Here is a 25,320-nt window from a genome sequence, read left to right as displayed (position 1 = left end):
AACTTACTTGCCCTGCTACGAAAATAAGTGCACTTAGGAGACAGGAACTGCACAGTGCCCTTATTACACTTTCAGGGTTGGTGCTCCAATGGAGTCTTAGAAATTTCATAACTAAAAACAAAGCTGTGAAAGTCAAATTCCCCACAGTTCCCTTTTGCAGGACATCAGTCCAATAGTGAAATCACAGAAATGAAAATGAACCAGAGGTGATCTATCTGATTAGTGTTTATGAATATTTCCATCAAAATCTGAATGGTGTTTAAATTCCTATACAATATCACAAATAAGCAGAAACAGCTACAATGTTTAACAGCTGCCACATGCATCAAATTGACACACACATTCCAGGCCATGTGTGTAATTTGTATATACAGCTACATTCTATTTAAATGCATATATAGTTGCCTTCGCCTCCTGGAGAGAGAATGCACTTTTGGTTCCAAAGTTAATTGATGGATAGTGTAATAGTTGACCCTTGCAGTTTTCCATGCGGTCAGCTGTTTCCTTGCATTTAAGACCTCTGATACACTCGCTGCAACATTGCTAAAGACTGTGTGTGTTTGAAGTTGTTTTTCCATGAAGATTTGAGCTTGTTTTCTTGTGAGTTTGTAACAATATCAGACACAGAGACAAAAGCAGGTTGGCTGGATGAGGAAAATGAATTCAAAGAGTGAGGCCAATTTGTTTGGTGAAGTATCAGACAGCAGTGATCCTGAACACACTCCTGAGAGTAGTTGTTATTCTGACTATTCTGATGCAGTCAGACTGAGGAAAAGAAAAAGAAACGCTTGGGGAATCAGCAAATGTGTTTCCCAGATGTATCTCTGGAGTTACTCAGCACGATTTAACTGGAAATACGAATCACAACTTGTAATGAAGGTACTGTGGATCATGTGAGGCTGAAAAAGACTGGAAGATGTGATGAATTGAACTGTGATTCTTTTTTGATGATTCCGTTTTGGAAATGATTGTCATCCAGGCAGTTTTGCTGAGGAATGAATTATTAACAGCATTGTCGATGGAATATGTACAGAATACAGCAGACTGCAACAATCGGTGGATACAAATAATGAAGAAATGTTAAGTTTCTTTGTATTGTACTTGGTTTGGATGGAAAACTTATACTCCGAAACTACTGGTCAAAGAACGTACTTTTATGAAAATGTAGTAAAGTTTTGTGCCGAACAGGTTGCATTTTTCAGAAAATATTCGCACAAACAAAAGCAAACTACAAAATTTCACCACTTGTTGATACAATATATGACAAATTGGATGAAATCTATTGTCATGGTGAGAAAGTATGCACTGATGAAACTATGATGCCAATTAGGAGGAAGACTGGTGTTTCTCCGTGTCAAACAATGGAAAATCCGGGATAAGATATTGTTATAACTATCTTATCAAGCTGTTCAGACTGTTTGTTCACGGAGACTCTACCTGGCATGTGAATGTTTACACTAGAAAGGAGATTGCTTCCACAGATGATGTGGTGTCTTCCTGTGAAGTGGTGATAGATCATGGGTCCATTGTTGAATGCACTTTGTATATCAACAATTACTACACTGCCTCAGCTCATAAGTTGAATGAACATTCAATCCGCCTCGTTGGGACATTTAGGAGCAACAGAAAGTACAATCTAACAACTGTAGTGAAAGTCAAGAATGGTGTAACACAAACGTTACTGTAGGAAAATGGAAGCACAAGAGACAGATCTTATAGCTGATCAGTAAAGTTTCAGAAATTGTAGCAAACACCTCAAGAACCAAAGAAATCATCTACATTTTGGAATATTATCTGTTAAGATCCTTCATATATGTGTAAGGTCAAATGGCATCATATGCCTCAACTTAAAAAAAAGGAGTGGAGTGAAAAGATAACACAAGAGTGTTCCTCACAAATATGGCAATTCTCAATGCTCATGCTATCTACAAGCAAGTAATTGACAAATGTGTAAGTAACTGAATTTCGAGATAATGTTGCACATGCACTGATAAACACTGAAAAACTGAAACCAGGATCGAACCTTGTCTTGCAAGACACTCAGCAAGAGAAACAGGTGCACATTATGTTACCAAAGATACTCTCAAAAATTTGCTCAAGCTGAATCTGTACAGAAATTTCAGCAAGTCATCACAAACTGTATGGGTTGTCCAAATTAGAAGTTCAGGTCCTTAGAATATTTTTTCATTCAAATGTTTTTTCGTTATTCACACTTGTAAAGCAAAGCATACAAACCATTAATTCAAATATATTGTTATACCTGCTGTGAATTTGTAATCCAACCTGCTGCAGTATTAAATATTCAGCATTTATATATTTTTTGCACTATTCGTCCGAAAAATATATGTAATTCATCTGAAATGGAGTGTAGATTTGTAATTAAAGTATGTGTTTAATTCCTCTACACATGGCCTAGCAGGAATGATACTGAAGAAGTTAACTTCAGAGGGCATTTGTCTAAGAATTAAACAAACTTGACAAAGGTCTCAGCCTGGCACATGATCTCAGGTCCGACAGCCAATGTGTTAAGCTTTCTATTTGCGTGCCTCTTGACTGCGACACTGCTTCTACACAAAGGCAGCTGACTTTAATCTTACATGAATATCTCCTAGTAAAGCAACACCATATTCCCAAGAACTACCGCATTTATAATACCAAATTCTTTCTTGACTATCAATTGGAAGCTTTACGATATTTCAGCAACAGACTCTACCTAAATATAATGACCATTTCTACTACAGAAGTTGTTTACAAAACTTATCATCTTATTAGCAATATTTATCATAAGGTTTATCATTTAAAATAACTACACTGTAGGAATTTCGGGACATGGTAACTTCAGACGTATCAACTAACTTTCATTCCTCTTTGCAGTAACAATTACCTTGACGAAAAGAGTATTACACAGTGAGAGGATCCTGTATCCTCCCACATCAGAATATCAGTTATATTTTATGACATTTCTTGCAAATTTATCGATTATCATCACATTATATTACTGCAGCTACAATTGGTTAGTCGCATCCAGCATTTAACAGTAATCTTTTCCCACTGGCAATACTTTTCAAAATTGTGGTTGTTTCATGTGTGGACTTTGTGTAGCATGGCAGCAGTGAGTGGACAGTTGTAGCGATGAGTGGACAGTTGTAGGCTACACTGACTGATGTGTTGGGCTAATTATTTATGTCACATTCTTATAGTTTTATAGTTTCAGTGTGAAGTGATTAATGTTGTGTCGTGGAGTAAAGGATGCTGCTGAAACAGTATAGTTAAACTGGATTGAAATGAATAACAACTTCCATAATTAATCCAACAATCAATGATTCATCAGTAACTTGTCAACTGAACCTTGTGCTTCCTAAAAATTATGAGCGAAAGAAAGTATGTAATTAGATCCTTTTTTGTGAATAGAAGTGCATCAATTGATACCAGACCAGAAAGTTGTGTTGAAACACCAACAGAGAGAAATAAGTCTCACAAAGATAAATTAAGATTTATGAAAATTAATATTTAAACAAAAGTGTGCTCTGAAGTTTGAACCCACATTTAGAGAGAGCTGTGCATCATTAAAACAAGTTGGAACTATTGTCCAAATTTTTCTGTATTTCTTTTCATTTGTCCAATGATGATTTTTTCTTGTGGAGACCAACTCTATGAGCAAGCAATCTGACAGTGCTGATGATCCTATCTGATTGTCTGTGACATGTAGTCCATGACCGGGCTACTGGCCTGACTGCAATCAGGCTGCAAGAACACACATTTGAAGTTAAGTCAACAATAATCATTAAAAAGTTAAATTTTCTTTAGGTGTGAGGTAACGTCAATGTTCAAGGTTAAATACAATGAAAATTTTTTGCTACACCAGTTCCAAATTGATGAACTAACTTGTTTTCTATCTGTTTGGCGAAATATTACAAACTGTTCACTATCTTACTAAAAATTTTAGAATTTTTTTCTTACGCAAGTGTTTGCTCCATTATTTGACACATGAATGTTGTCTGAACAGGTGTGTGTATAGGAAAGTAAGATACAGTTCCCACTGTGGGTGGTATGATATGCCACTCATGATATGATGCAGAAGCAACCTGCGTTGGTATAGCCCATCAAAACGTAGTGGAAGCAGTTTAATTGGTTCACAATGGGACTGTCTCAAAAATCATTACTTTATGTAAATCAGGTGAAGTTACATCAAACCCTCTACTTAGTTTCTCAGTAAAGATTTTGCATTTTGTGTAATTTTTTTTTTAGGTTCGCATGTTTCTCCTACTACATATGATCTCATTCGATTATAAGGATACTATGTGGTAAAAAGCTGATTTTTCAGATCTGTAGTCACACATCATGCCTTGATGGTGAATTGCTTTTCTTTTTGTGGTTGTGATATTTCAAAAACAGGATATATTTTGCAAAGTTTGCAGTAAAATGTCAGTCTCTGGATAGTTTACTTTTGGTGCCTTTTAGATCATATACTTCAATAGCAAATGTAGATAAGGTATTTCAATTGTTTTTAATGCTGAAAGGAGAGCCATATCTCTTTCCAGTCTCAAATATCTTTTCCCAGTCTTTATTAATTATGTGACCTACTTGGAAATTGTTCCAGACAATGCTGGCAGTGATGCACCTGCTGTGTATTGTTGCTTGTTGTATCATTCCTGTGGGAACAAGAGCATCGTAGAAATAACGGTTGTGTCCCACGACCTTTATTGCAACATATCTTATTGCTTATCATATTGCCTCAGTAAGAACTCTGCCCAATACTTTGTTCTTACTTGAAGTTTACACTGACACTAGAGTGTAACTTAAGTGACATTATCTGAGAGATTCCACCTATTGCTTGTGAAACAGAGTTCAGTTTCACAGTTTCCATCTGCCAAGAAGTTTTAACCTTCGAATCTTTTTCCATACCATTTTATATCCTTGCGACTGCTTTATGAGTGCATATTCTGTCGACCTAAACTATTCATTAGGTATCACTATTTGCACACCATCTTACATCACTCTATAAACATGAGCACAACTTTAATTAGCCTAAGTACTAAGGTGAGCACAAAGAAGGCAGATGGTGGGGGCACTGTGCAGAATCATGGGGCTCTAGTATATCAGCCAATAACACTGATCTGCTGTATTTTGTCTGCAGTGTGCTCTTCAGAGCATGTACAATATTAAGCAATAATCTTTATATTAGTGTAGGTATGGAGACGCAACTTACACAGTTTAGTATAAATGGATGTCTATGCAAACAGATCAACATTAACGAGTGAGTGACAGCTCAAGTATGTAAATTTTCATAAAAAAATCAGAAATGATAAGTACGTCATGTGTGTTGCCATGGGACTGAACAGCTGGTCTGATTTATTTGTCCACCTTTCCATACATTATGTCCCTCTCAAACTACTACTAGCCAACTCCAAGTGCAATATTAGTTTTATTACTACTTGTTCTGTTCCATACTGCTAAAATGTCCCATTTAATACTGCTAGCATGAATTTGTCCTACTTCACAAATTTCACATATAACTCCATGAGAGATTTTGTGCAATTCTTTTGTCATCATATTCTGTTTAAGACAGCACATGCTTAAACAAAATTCCAAATTTTCTGCAACAGGATAATCCAGGAAAGTTAAAATAAAAACTCAACAAATTAATCTACATTATACATGTGTTTATAGTAATACAGAACAATTTTGCTGCATTATCTAAAAGGAATTTTCCATATACAGTGTACTCTCGATTATTTGTGCATCAAAAAACAAATAAATAGAAAGTAAATAAAATAAAATGTGCAATATTTTTCTCTAGCATACAGCAATAAAAACTGTAATGTTATGATTTCTATTGTTTAAACAACTGCCACATAACAGAGTACCGTTTCCATTTTTATCGGCCAGTCTGTTCCACGTGTATTGAAAACAAACTCAGTTTACTTATGTTAATGGTGTGTTAAGTGTCAACGTAGTTATGTTAAAAACTAAGTGTTGATTATGTTATTGTGTACTACACACAATTTTGTCAGGAAATGGGGGTTTAGTTCTGGACCATCTGCACGAGCATGAAGGAGTCTACATTTGATGAACTAGGTGCTGCTATTTTGCAATAGTTTAGCAAATAATGAGCAGAAGGTGTTGCAGTTTCAAATTCGATGTGTGACGAAAAAGTTAAATTTTTTCACACATCTCTAGGGTTTGAGGGATAACTTAATGCCTCATCTGGATGGCTAATCAGATTCAAACAATGTCACAGGATCCATGAATTCCCTGTGCAAGGAGAGCAGCTTAGTTCAAATGTTATGGTAGCCAGTTCCATCCATGACTACTTCCGAGGATTAGTGGAGTAAGAATTTCACATCAAACCAAATTTAAGATGTAGACAAAAGTGGTCCATATTGGACATGTCTATCAACTAGAACCCTTGCTTTTAGGAGCAAAGTTTGTAATCCTTGATATGAACTGTCTAAAAGAATTCATTACAATTTTGTTCTCCACTAATGCTTCTGGAAACCACAAAGGTGAAACTGCATGTGATTGGAAAAAACAATTGAGATATCACAGCTGAAGGAGTCCCTGTGCATTGTTATAACCAAAATGCTACAGGGATGGATAGTGAAATTTTTAAAAAAACTGGTACCACATATGTTGTACAACAAGCTCAGCAATTTCTAAACAAAGAAATATTGCCTCATAAGAATGTTTTATTGTTCAATAACATCCTTCACATCCCGATGATATTATTCTTGTATCTGATGATTGTCTCATCATAATTAAATTTTTACCTTCTACTGTGCCTGTCATTGTACAGCCAATGGATCAAGGTGCAATTGCATCAGTAAAACAGTGCTACTGGGATGGTCTACTGAGAATGTTTGTTCATGATGATAATTTAATGCATTCTGGAAGAAGAAAATTCTAGATGCCACACATGGCATTTCTGATGCCTGGTAGGAAGTCAGACCACTTTCACTAGTTCTATCGTGGATAAAAATTCTTCCGGGTAGAGAAGAAAGTAATTTTCACAGCTTCAATGACGGAGAAATAAAAACTGCATAAATAATTAATATGGCAGCAGGTTTAAATGGTTTTGGAGATGTCAATGAAGAAAACTTGACAGTGACTGAAGATGGACGCATATGAACCCGGTTTCCAACCCATGACACCAAAATTGTGACTGCTGCTTTACAACAAAACAAAGAGGATAGTGAATGTGAAAGTGGGGATGAAGACAGTGACCTTGTCAGTCACTGTACTGCACTGCAATGTGTTGCTGCTGCTCTAGATTGTATGGGCAAGAGGGGGTTACAGTATAATGACATTGCTGCAAGAAAAATTCTAAATGTTGCACAAAAAATGCCAACTCCTTTCAGAAGTAGACTAACATCACAAACTGTTTAACAAATGAACGAGCCTACAGCACCTGTGCACAGAACTCTGATAAACTTCTGGAACAAGAACATGTATATGAAAGTATAATTAATGTTTTTCAATTATTCATGTATCCTGTCCCCCACATTACCCCCAAATAATTGGAAGTATACTCTATCTGCTTGTTGCAGAATAGTTAAAAAAATTCTGTAACTTTAGTCGAACGATCATCAATGTGATTTTTTTTTCTCCAGCCACCAAATGAACCCTTTCAAATGATTCCATCACTTGTGTTAAGTAATCTAGCTTACCTCTACTTTATTTCTTTAATTTAATTTTCACACACTTATTGAACAGTGATTCACTTCCTTTCCCACCTCTGGAAATCTCACAAATCTGTCCATGATCTAGTGCTATCTTTAATACATTTGTAAAATGAACTTGTCAAAATTTCTTATGCAGCATCTATTTAGAATCGATTCATAAGCATAAGAAACTGTTCACCAAAGTGGAGGAACAAATTAAGGTATTTGCACTTTAAACAAAACATGAACCTTCACAAGTTCAGAACAGCAGTTTGACTTCAGGTAACCTTTCATATACACTCCTGGAAATGGAAAAAAGTACACATTGACACCGGTGTGTCAGACCCACCATACTTGCTCCGGACACTGCGAGAGGACTGTAGAAGCAATGATCACACGCACGGCACAGCGGACACACCAGGAACCGCGGTGTTGGCCGTCGAATGGCGCTAGCTGCGCAGCATTTGTGCACCGCCGCCGTCAGTGTCAGCCAGTTTGCCGTGGCATACGGAGCTCCATCGCAGTCTTTAACACTGGTAGCATGCCGCGACAGCATGGACGTGAACCGTATGTGCAGTTGACGGACTTTGAGCGAGGGCGTATAGTGGGCATGCGGGAGGCCGGGTGGACGTACCGCCGAATTGCTCAACACGTGGGGCGTGAGGTCTCCACACTACATCGATGTTGTCGCCAGTGGTCGGCGGAAGGTGCACGTGCCCGTCGACCTGGGACCGGACCGCAGCGACGCACGGATGCACGCCAAGACCGTAGGATCCTACGCAGTGCCGTAGGGGACCGCACCGCCACTTCCCAGCAAATTAGGGACACTGTTGCTCCTGGGGTAGCGGCGAGGACCATTCGCAACCGTCTCCATGAAGCTGAGCTACGGTCCCGCACACCGTTAGGCCGTCTTCCGCACACCGTTAGGCCGTCTTCCGCTCACGCCCCAACATCGTGCAGCCCGCCTCCAGTGGTGTCGCGACAGGCGTGAATGGAGGGACGAATGGAGACGTGTCGTCTTCAGCGATGAGAGTCGCTTCTGCCTTGGTGCCAATGATGGTCGTATGCGTGTTTGGCGCCGTGCAGGTGAGCACCACAATCAGGACTGCATACGACCGAGGCACACAGGGCCAACACCCGGCATCATGGTGTGGGGAGCGATCTCCTACACTGGCCGTACACCACTGGTGATCGTCGAGGGGACACTGAATAGTGCACGGTACATCCAAACCGTCATCGAACCCATCGTTCTACCATTCCTAGACCGGCAAGGGAACTTGCTGTTCCAACAGGACAATGCACGTCCGCATGTATCCCGTGCCACCCAACGTGCTCTAGAAGGTGTAAGTCAACTACCCTGGCCAGCAAGATCTCCGAATCTGTCCCCCATTGAGCATGTTTGGGACTGGATGAAGCGTCGTCTCACGCGGTCTGCACGTCCAGCACGAACGCTGGTCCAACTGAGGCGCCAGGTGGAAATGGCATGGCAAGCCGTTCCACAGGACTACATCCAGCATCTCTGCGATCGTCTCCATGGGAGAATAGCAGCCTGCATTGCTGCGAAAGGTGGATATACACTGTACTAGTGCCGACATTGTGCATGCTCTGTTGCCTGTGTCTATGTGCCTGTGGTTCTGTCAGTGTGATCATGTGATGTATCTGACCCCAGGAATGTGTCAATAAAGTTTCCCCTTCCTGGGACAATGAATCCACGGTGTTCTTATTTCAATTTCCAGGAGTGTATTAACATTAGAGAGTACCATTAAAGATCTGTGTGTAAAGGAACTTTTGGGACAGAAATCATTCAAGATATTTGAATAAATTAGTTGTAGGGCCTGTAAATTAGCCCAGGAATTTTTATAATAATGATATGAATTTTTATAATAATGATATTTAAGGTAAGACATGCAAAATTTTTTTCAAGTGCAATTGACATTACGACTACGATAAAAGTATTTGACAGCATCAGAAAGTTTATGTCAAAAGTAAAATATTCATACCTTGGCTTCATTTGTAACTGTTGGTTTATTTGCAAACTGAACTTCAGTTGCTTTCAGTATTGTATTCTCTTCTAGGATTGTAGCTTGTGACTGGTTGTGTCCAAATGGCTATAAAAATAGTAATAATATAATAAACACTATGACCAATAAACAAAAATGAAGTGTCACATTTTTCATAAATAATTCCCCCCCCCCCCCCCCCCTCTCTCTCTCTCTCTCTCTCTCTCTCTCTCTCTCTCTCTCTCTCTCTCTCTCTCTCTCAAATCTTAGTTACTACAACATCTTTCATTAAATGCCTACATATCAACTTCATCTAACACTTATTTTATTTTTAAACACGACAGTTGAAAAGTGTATTCCTTCCTATAGCCTACAGATACCTCAGTGTTCTGAAAACTCACTTCAGCTGCAAAAAGAAAGACTCAAGATATTTAGCAAATTTTGGCTCATTGGACTTACTGTGTGATACTACTGAAACTCCTGTAGAATTTTCATAGAGTGCTACACACTAATGAATATTTTGGCCAAACACTAAGTGTGAAAATCTCTGTTGAGCCTATCTGCAACTCAGCATCTCCACTATATGGCGAGTAGCAAGTTTCCTTCTCCAATATTGTAATATTGAATACAACTACCTTAAACCATATTTTGGATATAATAGAGGGAAACAATCCACGTAGGAAAAATATATCTAAAAACAAAGATGATGTGACTTACCAAACGAAAGCACTGGCAGGTCGATAGACACACAAACAAACAGATACACACACACAAAATTCAAGCTTTCGCAACCAACGGTTGCTTCATCAGGAAAGAGGGAAGGAGGGAAGGAGAGGGAAGGACGAAAGGATGTGGGCTTTAAGGGAGAGGGTAAGGAGTCATTCCAATCCCAGGAGCGGAAAGACTTACCTTAGGGGGAAAAAAGGACAGGTATACACTGTCACACACACCCATATCCAACCGCACATACACAGACACAAGCAGACATTTGTAAAGGCAAAGAGTTTCGGGAGAGATGTCAGTCAAGGCAAAAGTACAGAGACAAAGATGTTGTTGAAAGACAGGTGAGGTATGAGCAGCGGCAACTTGAAATTAGCGGAGGTTGAGGCCTGGCGGATAACGAGAAGAGAGGATATACTGAAGGACAAGTTCCCATCTCCGGAGTTCTGACAGATTGGTGTTAGTGGTGGTGTTTTTAGATATATTAAACCATATTTTACTTGAGAAGAGGATGAAAAAGGTCTGAAGAACTCACTAATATATGGCATGCAATGAAATGAGGTTTCTGGAGGTGGAAACTAAAAAATTGATGAGTTGTAAAGGTATGTGCTGTTATTTCAGTGATTACACAGTCAAGTCAAATTCACAACTTTACAGTAAGCCCTCATTTAACAGTAAGACACTGCATCCCACCTGTCCTCTGTGCCCGCACCAATTCAACTGGGAATTGTGTATACCGTATTTACTCGAATCTAAGCCGCACTCGAATCTAAGCCGCACCTGAAAAATTTGACTCGAAATAAAGGAAAAAAAAATTTCCCGAATCTAAGCCGCACCTGAAATTTTAGACTCGAAATTCAAGGGGAGAGAAAAGTTTTAGGCCGCACCTCCAAATCGAAACAAAGTTGGTCCATTGTAATATGAGACACAATTTAGGTCGAATGAATGACGATACAGCTACAGTAGTTTGGTTCCAGTCGTAAGCTTAGCAGTTAAGCTCTACCACGTAGCCACTGCTATGCGTCAGGCGCTCCGTCTGTATTTATACGGGTACCCTTCCTTTTTCACGTGCTTCGTCTGGTTTGAATCGATTGCTTATTTTGCTTTGATCTGATAAATGCCGTTTTCTTTGTTATAGGTGTTCGCGTCACTCTTAAGCTGAAAATACATTACTGCACTGTGTCATGCATTGTTTGTCACATTCTGATAGTGCGTGTTTACGGCCTGTCGCGGCTCGCGGCATGGCTTGCTTTTGTGCGCGCTACCGCCGCGTACAATAAAAAGAAGAGAGGAATCGTCTCATAAGCGAAACAATGACAAGACTGCTATTTGTTGTTACTTACACTGCTGCTTTCTTTGATAATAATCAACAAGAATCAAATAATAGACTGCGTATGATAGAACATGTTCTGAACGAGAGTTAGGCGAAAATTTTTCTCCGTTTGAAAATCTTCGCGGCCGCTTCTTTATTATATCAAATTCTGCACAGAAATTAGAGTCATCTTAGATTTAAAAGTTTAAGTCACTTGCCGTGCTTCATTTCTGGCTGTATCACTATTAGGCATAAGAATAATACGAATATAAACATGAGACGATACGTATATTCTTCCGCGTTTGCTGTTGTCTCACTCTAGTTTTGTGGTTTATTAAGCAGACAGGATTTAAATGATATAGCAGCAAACACGAAAGAATACATGGCAAAATGTTTATATTCGTATTATTCTTATGGTGAAGAGAATACTGTATGTGATTCAAATTTCAACAGGTTCCTATTAGCAACCATCTCTTCTCACAGATAGGAAAAAATTCAGAATGTAGAGTTGGCCATATTGACAAACATCCCAAACAGTCTTGCCAGTCAGATTTTCGTAGTACACTGAAATTATGCTACATTTGAAGATGAACAATACGGAATTTGTATTTACTTCGTTGGATAATGTATGAAAATGCAGTGGTCGAAACTCGCGGCGGAGAAAAAGACCTCGACTTCCACTTTTTTTAAAAAAATTATTTACTGACGCAGAGGTTTTGGCGCCAGTATTTATCTTTGTGCCTACAGAGCATGCCTGCGTAGCGCTACATAGTACATATATTCGACGGCAGAAGTTAGTTGTGGCGGCACGTACCAACATTTTTCAGAACTTCCGCTTGCTTTGCACTCGATTCTAAGCCGCAGGCGGTTTTTTGGATTACGAAAACCGGAAAAAAAGTGCAGCTTAGATTCGAGTAAATACGGTAAACAAGTTCCTCTCCTTAGGTAAGAAGGGCCCACAATGGCTGGAGCCAATCCTAGACTAGCTGAATACTAGCACTGGGGAGGAGTTGACATCCGAGCAGATCCCAGACATGTTCTATCTGGTGCAGACCTGTCGATCTTGCTGGCCACGAAAATATCTCAACATCATGTTCATAGGAACACAAGCTGTGTAGATGAGCATTGTCCGGTTGAAAAAAACAGTCACATGATACAGTCCTGTAACATGAAACATGTGGACTCGCATATGTGTGACGTACCACTGTACCACCATATTTCCCTCAATCACTGTCAGCTGAGATATGTAATATCCAGTGAGTCCCTACTCCATGTCACCAGGAATAACACTGCCATGTTTCTCCAAAACACTGGAAAAATGGGAGCTCCCTGAAGATAACCGACATTCTCACTGACGATGGTTAACCAGGGTAATGCACAAACGCATTTTAATGCAGCCTATGCATGGGACAATAATCCCCAAACTTAGATGCTGCTAGTCTCCGACCAATGGTGTGCAATGACAAAAGTTGTAAGGAGCCCATTACTTATTCTCAGATGGCAGGTGTTTATGTGGAAGGGTTATAATGTGCATGGTGCACAATATGGTGATCCTAAATTGTGGTGGTCAACTGTAACCTAGACAACAAGTGTGCCAGCCCTCACATTCCCATGCAGCCCAACATTGAGCCAGTATCACATCTGAAAGCCTGACAAACCTAAATATTGCACAATTTGACCAGCTGACTAATTTGAGACTCACAGCTAGGCCCCTTTCAAACTATGTCAGTCGCATATAATGCTATCTCACTGAAGTACAGGGCATCTGTACATGCTTCACAGTGCTCACTCAACATCTGACACCATTCACAACCCAGCCATGTAACACTTAAACCAACAACACTAAGACTCTTAAGTCTATTCTGTCACAGAATTTCAACTCTATAATAATTTAGTTACCTTCCTCAGGTGTGTAAATATACTAAGTTATCTTGTTTTGGGGATGCTTTAACTCTCTTGTAAGGCAATTTATTTACCAAAGATACTTTATTTGCTCATCCTTATGCATTTCATTTACATCATTACAGAATGAAACAATCATTACAGAATGAAACATTACTTTGCTATATTGAAACATATCTGAATAATACGGAAACAGTTCCATAAGAAAGAGATGATTTTCAATGGAGGTAAACCCATGCTCTGTAAAACTGAATTGTCCATTTCATGCTCTTGCCATTCATTTGCTGCAGAAACGGCACAATATTCAATTTGAAAACGGATTTTTATAATTTACATAATGTTAATAACCAATATAAAACATCTGGCACCACAAACAAATTAGACAAATATACAGTAGGAGTTGCAAATGGCAGTCTCAGAAGACATGAAGAATGTACGTCATTAATACTGCCGTACCACTAATCCAGTTGAAATAATACAACTTCTTTTTACAAAATCTGTAAGGACTAGGATATTTTTCCCTCAAACTGGGTTTAGCTGTTGCACATGGAAGAAGTAGCTTTATATTACAATTTGAACATTTTTTGGCCAAATACATGTTCTGTAATTACAAAGCCATCATTGTGCTGGACCTGACGTAGAGTTTAGCATGAAAACTTCGATGCTACCCAAAGTCTTAAAGAACCACCTGTCATATTTTAAGCCCAAACTTAATTTCTCAATCATCTATACTGTTATTTCTCAATCATCTATACTCCAAGCTTAGCTTGGAGCCCAATTAATAAGAACACTAAAAAGGAACTACTGCAAATTTCTGTTTGCAAAACACTATTTTAATTTCCATAATACTCCTGTATTCCTAGAAAAAGCTCAAAGGGTAGGTTTATTAAAAAAAAGTGTTTCTGTAACATTGTTCCTATGTCAGTTTTGCCAGGACATGAAAATATTCATTAAATGGGATTCTTTAAAAAGGGATATGTTAATGGGTTTTCTGTAATCAACAGTGCTGTATCAGTACTGGAAGACACTACAGAAGTAACTCACTCATTAAGTAATGTTACACTTAACTGTACATCTACTTACACTGCTTAAAATTAAGTGACAAAATTCAGGATTTTCTAATGCTCACTTCATGGTGGCAAGACAGGCTGAAATTTAAAGGTATTTCATATTTCTAAAAAAATACTATGGATATAACATGAAGAGTAAAATACGGTACCTTTTTTCCATAAAGACACTGATAAAATATTACTCCCACACTCCACACATCAACCTTCGAAGATATTTTTGGGGGGTTCTTTCCTACTACAAAACACTCTGGAGGCAGATACCTGCAACAAGAGCACAAACGTGCAATGTAATTTCATCAATGTGAAGCATGGAAAATGAAAATACAATTACTTAAAAGTAATAAAAATTTGATTGGTAATGCAAGCTACTGTTCACGTTTAACACAAATCGTGGCAGATGCAATTTAAAATAGGGCCCTACTGATGAGCTGGTGATTGAGATAATGAACTGTGTGTTATTGGTACACCTTTCATTGTAAGAATTCCACTAAGGACTTTCCAGAATCATTCCTTCTCAGAACAGGTACTGTCAACTACCACTGATCATAGCAACACTCTTACATTACAAAAAACAACAAAAACATCTTTGTACACTGGCAAATAGATATGTTCATCAAAGAAGCTAACAGCACTCATTATTTTGATGATATTCTATTCTACGCAAGAGCAGCATACTTACAGCTTCATTGCTAGGAATGGAAGGGCAGGAGGGATTGTTCGTTTAGCTAATACATATTCTACTCATACACCTATGTACTTCATTCGATAACTTTGGTCAATATTTTAAGTGACTGACTACAATATTTTCAAGGCACATAAAATGCTGTAGGGTACTATAAGGGCATGAAAGACAATCATTAAAGGAGGCTTCCCTCTGCTGCTTTGGATATTTGTCATAACCAACCAAATGATGCAATTTTGTTTGTGGATTTTTGAAGCTTTGTTGGTAACAAATAAAGATTAATTCAAAAGCTAACAAAATTATTCAAACAAACAACAATTTTATACTTTTTATGCAGAACTAATTTCTGATAAACGCAATGGCATTCCATAAAACTGATGTATTTGTAGTCACATAATTGCTAAGTGAAAGGAGACAAAGAACACACTGAGGATTTTAATCTGTGTGATAGTAACTTAACTCCTTGTATGGCAGCTATAGCTCTTTCATACTTCCATGAGAACATTCAAAAAAGTGATGAACTGTTAAAACTTACCAGTAAGTGCCAGCTCCTTGTGATGTCAAATCCATACCATGATCAGGATTATAATTTTCTTCATCCATTACTTTACTCAAACCAAAGTCTGTAATTTTGATTTCTCCACAGACATTGCCTTCAGTAAGTAAGATATTTCCTGTAACAGAATAAATATATTAATTTACTCTTAATGCAGTGTTCAATAACATTATTTCTTGAGGATATCTACAAAGTTAACAATCATGGGACAATAGAATAGCCACACACTATTAATTTTACAATAGGAAACCTCTGGGAAGAAGTCCTACTGGATCATAAATTACTTCCCAAAAATTCCAATCCTAGAAAGAAAGAAACACACACACACACACACACACACACACACACACACACACACACACACACAGAGAGAGAGAGAGAGAGAGAGAGAGAGAGAACACAAAATACTTACCAGGTTTCAGGTCATAATGAATAACAGGGGGCTTTATCTCATTGAGGTATTTCAGAGCAGAGACAACCTGCATCACAATGGAGCGAGCTTCTCTTTCTGGAATTGTTTTATGCTGGAAAAATTCAAAAAAGTTATTAAGTTTGTGTACTCAATTCTAGATGGCAGCATAGCAAATCTGATTAAAAATATGCACTGCCTTCTACGTACAGTGCAGACTACACAAGCACATATGATGCTTTAGAATAAATGAAAACCCTATTAATTTCGGAAAAAAACATTAAACTTCATAAAATCCTTAAAGTTTTGTACTTCCATGTAACATATTTAGCAGAGGATAAAACAACCCTTTATATGAGACAACCTCCATTTTTTAAAAGGCTCCTTGAGAAATTTTTTTAAACCTATTTGGACTAATCAAAATTACTAACTTTTATGGATGTAAGGTCTTTGCCTAAGTAGTTAATGCATCTCTTCTAAACTTTTACTTATTTATAGATATAAAATAAACAAAAGGAAATGGTTAATATTAATTTTTATCCTCATTGCCTTTTTTGCTTCCCGTTGTCTGTGGTATCACTATTTTTAAACATCATAATCACCACCCTACTAACAGGGGTCAACTCTCCCTGCAATCTAGTGACGTCTGTTGGTACAATCTCCACAATACGTCTTTCACAATACGTCTTTCCACAGTAACTTATTCTTGTGATAACAGCTGCAATTGGTTTGATTCCAATTATTTTGTTTCTTAGACATTTCATACTAGATTAATTTTCTTTCTTGTTTCACCTGAATGATACCATCTTGGTATGAAGTTAGTGACATTTTCCCCTCAGTTTTCTAATACAGCTTGTGAACGACGACAGAATTTCTGACTTGCAACTCACTTGGGAATAATTAAAGTTTCTCATAATAAAATAAAATACTGACTGGTTCAAAATCAAATAATGGTTTTAAGAGGGCAAGATTTTCGCATCTGAATGTTACCTTTACTTAAAAAGCAGCATAAATGTATGTATATTGTAGCCATACATTTACGAGAATTGTTATTGCAAACCTATTCAAATACAACCGAAGTTTGTAAGGTGACAGAATTTGATACTATTTCTTCCTACGTTTCACAAAACTGTCAATATTTAAACAGAGGTTTAGAGTGTTGTGGTGGTTAGTTCATAGCTTCTCACATCCCTTGAACTGGCACTTAAAGAGTCAATTGTCACACAATTGTTCGGTGTAGAGAAATCTGACCCATTTGAATGAAGGCATTGCTAATTTGGTACACCCTACCCACTGGAATTCTTCAAAATAAGATTGGGTTTCTGTAGCCATAGAAGTGTGAGTGAGTGCGCACGCACGGGTGTGGGTGTGAGTGTGTGTCACACAAAATCCTTCTTAGTATCTGAAACGCAATTTCCTTATTGATTTCATTTGCCTGACAAGCAACAGAAATTATATTATTCTCATTTTCAACCATTTGAATTTTATTTTAGTGGTTTATATACAAGTGGATTATACCATGTGCTAGCTACTACTTGCATGAACTCACCTGTTTCAAATAAAAATCCAGGTCATGGCCATCACAGTATTCAAGAACAGTACAAAACGAATTGGCATCTATTTCAAATACATCATACAACTTGACAACCCTAGGATGATCGAGCGCTTTATGAATGTTGTATTCCCTCAGTGCATGTCTGTAAAAAGAAATTCTAATTGCAGAATTATGTTTTAATACCTACTGACAACTAACAAAGTTCACCAGTTAAATACATTTCACACTTACTTGATGTAATTAGCTTTCTTATCTTCCTTCCAGTCTTTATTTAATTGGTGTACCTTGCATGCTACGTACCTCTGCTCTTTCAAGTCAAAGGCCTGTTGGAATGATTAAAAAAAATGTGTGTCAGTGGTCACACTTCCACGAAACTTAAAACAGCATGTGGAAAAATGACAAAACCAAAGTAGTTGGGTACTATCATATTGCTACCAATATTCTTTAAGATTAGCATAGCATTTTATTAAAATTTGCTCTACAATAGGTAGTACATACAATTCTTGAACCATATTTCAAACTGTTATATGACCTGTAAGTCAGATGCATAAAACTGAATCACTGCCTTTTAAAAGTCAGTGCAAGTCATTTAAACTTATCAGGCAAATTTTATCTGCCACTTCATAATTCATACACAAATTCTGCAACTTCAGTGCGAGCGGAATAGAACTGACCCAGAAAATATTTACAGTAAGGCTGGCACAGAAATGACTCTTCCCAAAGAAGATCACAGAATATGGCCATTACTGACATCAATACAGCACTCTGCTGAATTTATTTATTGTTAGACACATTTAACAGTTTGAGGAATAGCAGCAATAGGAACTGTAACACTGCTTTTTAGTTATTTCAGATTCTGAGGATTATTTGAGTACTCCTGACCAATTTCTTCCACAGGTAAAAATCGTGGTGAGAGGAGACAATGGAGGTGGCTCCAAGACTGCACTGCCTCTGTAGAGCCATCCATCTTCTGTGAGCTGATACCCATATGCAGTAACTAGTTTCTGGATTTAATAGTTAGAATTAACAGTTTGGTGAAAGAACTGTGGTACGATGCAGACACTTGAGATTGCGCACTGAATATCACTTGTGATTATGGAACAGCTTTTCAAAGAACCAATGCACATCTTTGAAAGATAATGTTGCACATTCTGTGAGTTCACATGCACTTGGAGTGGGTGAACTCGCGTCTCATGAAGAAACGAAGAATTGAGGATCCAGAAGTCCTGTTTCTACTGCACTCTGAAACTTTGAAACAAACGGAAGTTCCTCGGGACACTAAATGTGCAACACTAAATATTTAAACATGCAAGTGCATGCAATCTCTTAATTCTCACTTGCACAGATAAACAGCACTGAAATTTTGTCAGACAGTTCCAAGATTTCCTTCACTCAAGCCACATTTTTTTCGTGTTAGAACTCTGGATCATTTTACTCACTACGCAGCCTGTTTCAGCTATTTTTGTCACTAAGTGTTGCAATAGATTTAGCTGAAAGTTTTGAAAGTACACTATGTTTTAAGCTCTTGAGCAAAAAGTCCCTGCACTTTTTTTACACTGTGACTGTAAAGTAAGACACTGGGTATGTGCTGTTTTATTGTGGGTAGCAAGGTTCAATTCTGTATCAGTTTTATAAATTTTTCTGGGCCAGATTTATTTGGCCCATCCTGTATTTTCTTTTACTAGCCATGAAATAGCCATAACAGCTTTTGGGTGCCGTAACACAAGGATTCTGCATCAGAATTTGCATGATATTTTTCTGCTGAATTATGTACCCAACATTTACACCAACAGTTAATTTGTCCATAATAGCATAGTTTTTATTTTCAAGTATTACATATCACAGCAAACTAATTTATTATTTTTCAGACATTCAACTAATTCAAAGGTGTCAACACTTAGAAACCCCTATTAAATGGAACATTCTAATTTATCCTATTAATTGATTTGGAAAACAATTAGCTTACCACTTATGATTAATTACTGTTATCACACAACCATGTAAACAGACATTTTGATTTATGTAGCCTGATAAAAAATAGGAAAGTCAACTAAGAATATGGAAACTAATGAAGTACATATTTTTATAGTGAGCATCACAAATCTGCTCAAATTACATATTTTCAGACAAATTATTGTATTTTTCTTTATTAAATGACAGAGAAAAAATTCTACTTTTCATCACTGGAAAGGGTCTCAATAAAAAGTTCTATACACGGATACATTCAAACGTCTTACCTTATGAACTTCACTGAATCCACCTTTACCCAGCAGCATTAACAAGAGGTACCTTTCATTCAGCACAGGATGGTTATTGAAACGAGACTGGTCTTCATTGTGAATTCTTTTCAATTCGCGAATATGAAGGTTTCGTTCCCGTTCCAGTTTCTCCATTTCTAGCTGCAGATCTGAGTCTTCTTTTTTCAGGGCACTTTGCCGCAACTAAACAAATATATTTATGTCATTCATCATGTAATACTGGGAGAGGTGAGAGAGTGAGTGGAGAGAGTCAATGAATACCCACCTTAAGAATTTCATCAGACTCATAGTATTCTTGCCAAGAGAGGCCTGGAACAGCATCAGGCTTCAGGAACGTGGCATCCGTACCATTGTGCAGGATAGCTGCTCCTTGACTTGCTTGACCACTATTACGTTTCCGACCCGTTTCATTATTTGATGGCCTCCTTTTTAAGAGCATTTTCTTTTGCCTATCTATTTCTTCTCTTTCTGCAGTAATTTCTTCTTGTCGCCTATTTACACACAAATTATTGATTACTAGACAAAATAAGAATTATCAGAAACTCAGTTACAGTAAATAGCAGACTCTCCCAAGGACTGTAATTTCCAAAACTTTCACACTTTTCTTTGAATGCTAGTACATACTAAACATACAGCTATCTGAATGCACTGCAGGTTACTACACTATGTAATCAAAAGTATCCAGACATCTGGCTGAAAATAACTTAGAAGTTCGTGGCACCCTTCATTGATAATGCTGGAATTTACGAGGTGCATTCAAGTTCTAAGGCCACCGATTTTTTTTCTCCGGACTGGAAAGAGATAGAAACATGCGCATTGTTTTAAAATGAGGCTGCGTTCATTGTCAATACGTCCCAGAGATGGCAGCACCGTACGGCAGATGGAATTTTACCGCCAGTGGCGAGAATGAGAACTGTTTTAAATACTTAAAACAGCGAAGCTTTCCTTACTTGAACAGCGTGCAATCATTCATTTTCTGAATTTATGTGGTGTGAAACCAATTGAAATTCATCGACAGTTGAAGGAGACATGTGGTGATGGAGTTATGGATGTATTGAAAGTGCGTTCGTGGGTGCGACAGTTTAATGAAGGCAGAACATCGTGTGACAACAAACCGAAACAACCTCGGGCTCGCACAAGCCGGTCTGACGACACGATAGAGAAAGTGCAGAGAATTGTTTTGGGGGATCGCCGAATGACTGTCGAACAGATTGCCTCCAGAGTTGGCATTTGTGTGGGTTCTGTGCACACAATCCTGCATGACGACCTGAAAATGCGAAAAGTGTCATCCAGGTGGGTGCCACGAATGCTGACCGACGACCACACGGCTGCCCGTGTGGCACGTTGCCGAGCAATGTTGACGCGCAACAACAGCACGAATGGGACTTTCTTTTCGTCGGTTGTGACAATGGATGAGACGTGGATGCCATTTTTCAATCCAGAAACAAAGCGCCACTCAGCTCAATAGAAGCACACAGATACACCGTCACCCAAAAAATATCGGGTAACCGCCAGTGCTGAAAAAATGATGGTGTCCATGTTCTGGGGCAGCGAGGGCATAATCCTTACCCCTTGCGTTCCAAAGGGCACTACGGAAACAGGTGCATCCTACGAAAATGTTTTGAAGAACAAATTCCTTCCTGCACTGCAACAAAAATGTCCGGGAAGCGCTGCGCGTGTGCTGTTTCACCGAGACAACGCACCCACACATCGAGCTAACGTTACGCAACAGTTTCTTTGTGATAACAACTTTGAAGTGATTCCTCATGCTCCCTACTCACCTGACCTGGCTCCTAGTGACTTTTGGCTTTTTCCAACAATGAAAGACACTCTCCGTGGCCGCACATTCACCAGCCGTGCTGCTATTGCCTCAGCGATTTTCCAGTAGTCAAAACAGACTTCTAAAGAAGCCTTCGCCGCTGCCACGGAATCATGGCGTCAGCGTTGTGAAAAATGTGTACGTCTGCAGGGCGATTACGTCGAGAAGTAACGCAGTTTCATCGATTTCGGGTGAGTAGTTAATTAGAAAAAAAATCTGAGGCTTTAGAACTTGAATGCACCTCGTAATATGGTGTTGCCGCCCCCCTCCCCCCAGCCTTGATGACAGCTTCCACTCTCTCGGGCATATGTTCAATCAGGTGCTGGAAGGTTTCTTGGGGAATGGCAGCCCATTCTTCATGGAGTGCTGCACTGAGGAGAGGTATCAACGTTGGTCAGTAAGGCCTAGCAAGAAGTTGGCGTTCCAAAACAACCCAAAGCAGTTCTGTACGATTCAGGTCAGGACTGTGTGCAGGCCAGTCCATTACAGGGATGTGATTGTTACATAACCACAGGCTGTGCATGATGAACAGGTGCTCAATCGTGTTGAAAGAGGCAATCACCATCCCTGATTGCTCTTCAACAGTGGGAAGCAAGGTGCTTCAAACTCATCAATGTGGGCCTGTGCTGTGATAGTGCCATGCAAAACATGACCACACCATAACACCACCACCTCCAAATTTTATTGATGGCTCTACACACGCTGCCAGATGTTCACTAGGCATTCGCCATACCCACACCTTGCCACTGGATCGCCACGTTGTGTACTCCACACAACATTTTTTTCCATTGTCCAATGTTTATGCTCTTTACACCAAGCAAGGCATTGTTTGGCATTTACCGGCACGATGGCTGGCTTATGGTCAGCCGCTCAACCATGAAATCCAAGTTCTTTCATCTCCCGCCGAACTGTCAAACTACTTGCAGTTTATCCTGATGCAATTTGTAATTCCTGTGTGGTGGTCTGGATAGATGTCTGCGTATTACACATTACGACCCTCTTCAACTGTCAGCGGTCTGTCAGCAGACGAGGTCGGCCTGTAAGCTTTTGTGCTGTATGTGTTCCTTCACATTTCCACTCCACTATCACATCAGAAACAGTGGACCTAGGCATGTTTAGGAGTGTGGAAATCTTTTGTACAGACTTTGACACAAGTGATACTCAATGACCTGACCATGTTTGAAGTCAGCGAGTTCCGCGGAGCACACCATTCTGCTCTCTCACAGTATCTAATGACTACTGAGTTCGTTGATATGGAGTACCTGGCAGCAGGTGACAGCACAATCCACTTAATATGAAAAACTGTGTTTTTGGGGTGTACGGATACGTCTTATCACATCATGTACATTTGAGATAACATCCAATTAAATCCAAGAAAAACTATGAGTTTGCATGTCGCAATGGTTTTAAGTTACTCGAGGAATCTTTATTTCCACTCTGCCAAGCTACACTTCTGAGAAAAACACACACACTACAAGAAAAATTAACCAAACCTTCGCTATTTCTAATTTGCAATTTGGCTGTGCAACTTTCATTTGCACCTTTCATTTCTTTTACATTTCCAAGAGTATCCTTTACTGTATCACATAAACTATAGTGTGTTTAAAATTGGTTATGACATTCCACGTTTGGCTCCACAGAGGCAACAGGACACTACTTACTATCCAGGCAACAGCCATAGTGGGCCAGGTTTCCCCTACTATACCACCAGCAGTTCAATCTGTAAAGTATCTTTGTTGCCATGCCGTAGATATACACTACCACATGGTGCCATCCATTAGATGCGTTGATGTTTGTCAGGTCTCATTGCAAGATGGTATTTTTTGGCATTAAATGTTCTGCTGTCATCAGGTATTGTGAACAAGTCTTTTGTGTTGACTTTCATTAATAGTAACAGTGCACTACATCTGAACACAAAATTAACAACAGTCATCATCCAAGCACACACACACACACACACACACACACACACACACACACACACACACCAGCTGTGAAGATAATGTTCTGCTGCAAAATATTTCTCTCAACTTGACAATAGGACAATAGTAATGGACAACATGCCATACAGCTGTGTTGTGATTGATAAAGCAACAATGCCATGGAGGGAAGTGGATATTTTGGTCTGGGTACAAAGAAATGTTACATTGGGTAAAGGTGAACCTAGCACATGTGAAGCAGAGCTATCAGAACTTTTAGTGCCATATAAGCTGAGAACCGCATGTTACCAGATCAACAAACTAGCTATTACTGAAGGGCAGTTTAATTTGGTTTCCGCCGTATGATGCCTATTTAAATATATTTGAAAGTGTTTGGGCCCAGGTAAAAGTAATGTGGCAAATAACAACAGGAAGTTTATGGTAAGAAAGGTTGAAATGCTGGCAAAACAAGCTACTGCAAATCTTACACCACACAACCATTTTTGAGTTGTCAGTCATATTAGTAACGTAGTTATGGAAACATAGGTTCACCAAGGACTGTGGCAAGTTTTGGGTAGTGCTTAAATTCTCTTGTTCCCATGTTAAAATCTGCTTGTTTAGCCAAAACATGGGAGTTTACAAATATTCATTCACTAACATTCTAATGCAGTTAACATTACAACAACCCTGAAAACTTGTATTATTCACTCAGTAACTGGGGACAAGATGTGTCAATAGTTTATGAAAAGCCCATTCTCAGTATAAAAGCAAATTAGTAACTTGTTCACTTCTATATTGTTGCAAAACCTACAGTAATTCTCATTTCACCAGCTAACTTAGCCCATTAAAAATTGCACAATTTCGATGGGAAAAAATCTGTAGTTACTAGAATATTATGCCAGATATGGAAGTTTCGCGTATTAATCAAATGGCAAAATACTCTTCTCTTTGTGTGCTATCAGTTGTCAAAATCTTGTTTCAATATCTGAAGCACTTATGAGATACAAGTGATTTATGAATATTTCATTCTAGCATTTTCACTGGCATAAGCATTTGTGACAGTACTTTATATACATTTCATTTTCTCGAGATTAGAGACAATGATATCCTTCAGATTTCATATGCAGCAACATGTGACCATGCCAAATGAAAATTCGTAACAATCCCTATTTTTCACTGCAAATCTTAAGAATTTCTTGCAGTAGTTTACGTATCTTGAAAAAGATCAACAGCAACCATTAATGAAATGATAGGCAAATCATGAAGCTGACTAACGGAACTATAAGATATGTGGGAATCACATTTTACTTAATAGTTTCTTTAAAATCAACTGAATGAGCAGACACTGGCAGCTACACTTCTGGTCACCCACCCTGTACCGAACTGTCAAAAATCATAACTTATTTAAAATGCATTGTATACACTTAAATTTAAAATATCCTATCTTTCAGGGAAAG

General features: G+C 38.6%; 1 protein-coding gene across 10 annotated transcripts in view; it reads right to left on the bottom strand.

Annotated features, from left to right (window-relative positions):
• LOC126175874 (serine/threonine-protein kinase tousled-like 2) overlaps positions 1–25,320 on the bottom strand; it is a 596,427-nt gene that overhangs the window by 2,623 nt on the left and 568,484 nt on the right. For all 10 annotated transcript variants that reach the window (XM_049922899.1, XM_049922901.1, XM_049922900.1 and 7 more), the window contains 8 exons: positions 20,391–20,616; positions 20,105–20,308; positions 18,099–18,190; positions 17,862–18,009; positions 16,316–16,427; positions 15,883–16,021; positions 14,815–14,926; positions 9,662–9,769 (listed from right to left, as the gene is read on the bottom strand). In XM_049922899.1, coding sequence (XP_049778856.1) covers positions 9,662–9,769; positions 14,815–14,926; positions 15,883–16,021; positions 16,316–16,427; positions 17,862–18,009; positions 18,099–18,190; positions 20,105–20,308; positions 20,391–20,616 — 1,141 coding nt within the window. The remainder of the gene's footprint in view (positions 1–9,661; positions 9,770–14,814; positions 14,927–15,882; positions 16,022–16,315; positions 16,428–17,861; positions 18,010–18,098; positions 18,191–20,104; positions 20,309–20,390; positions 20,617–25,320) is intronic.

The sequence above is a fragment of the Schistocerca cancellata genome, chromosome 3 (assembly GCF_023864275.1).
Source record: "Schistocerca cancellata isolate TAMUIC-IGC-003103 chromosome 3, iqSchCanc2.1, whole genome shotgun sequence".
Classification (NCBI taxonomy): Eukaryota; Metazoa; Arthropoda; class Insecta; order Orthoptera; family Acrididae; genus Schistocerca; species Schistocerca cancellata.
This window is presented reverse-complemented; position numbering and strand designations above follow the sequence as displayed.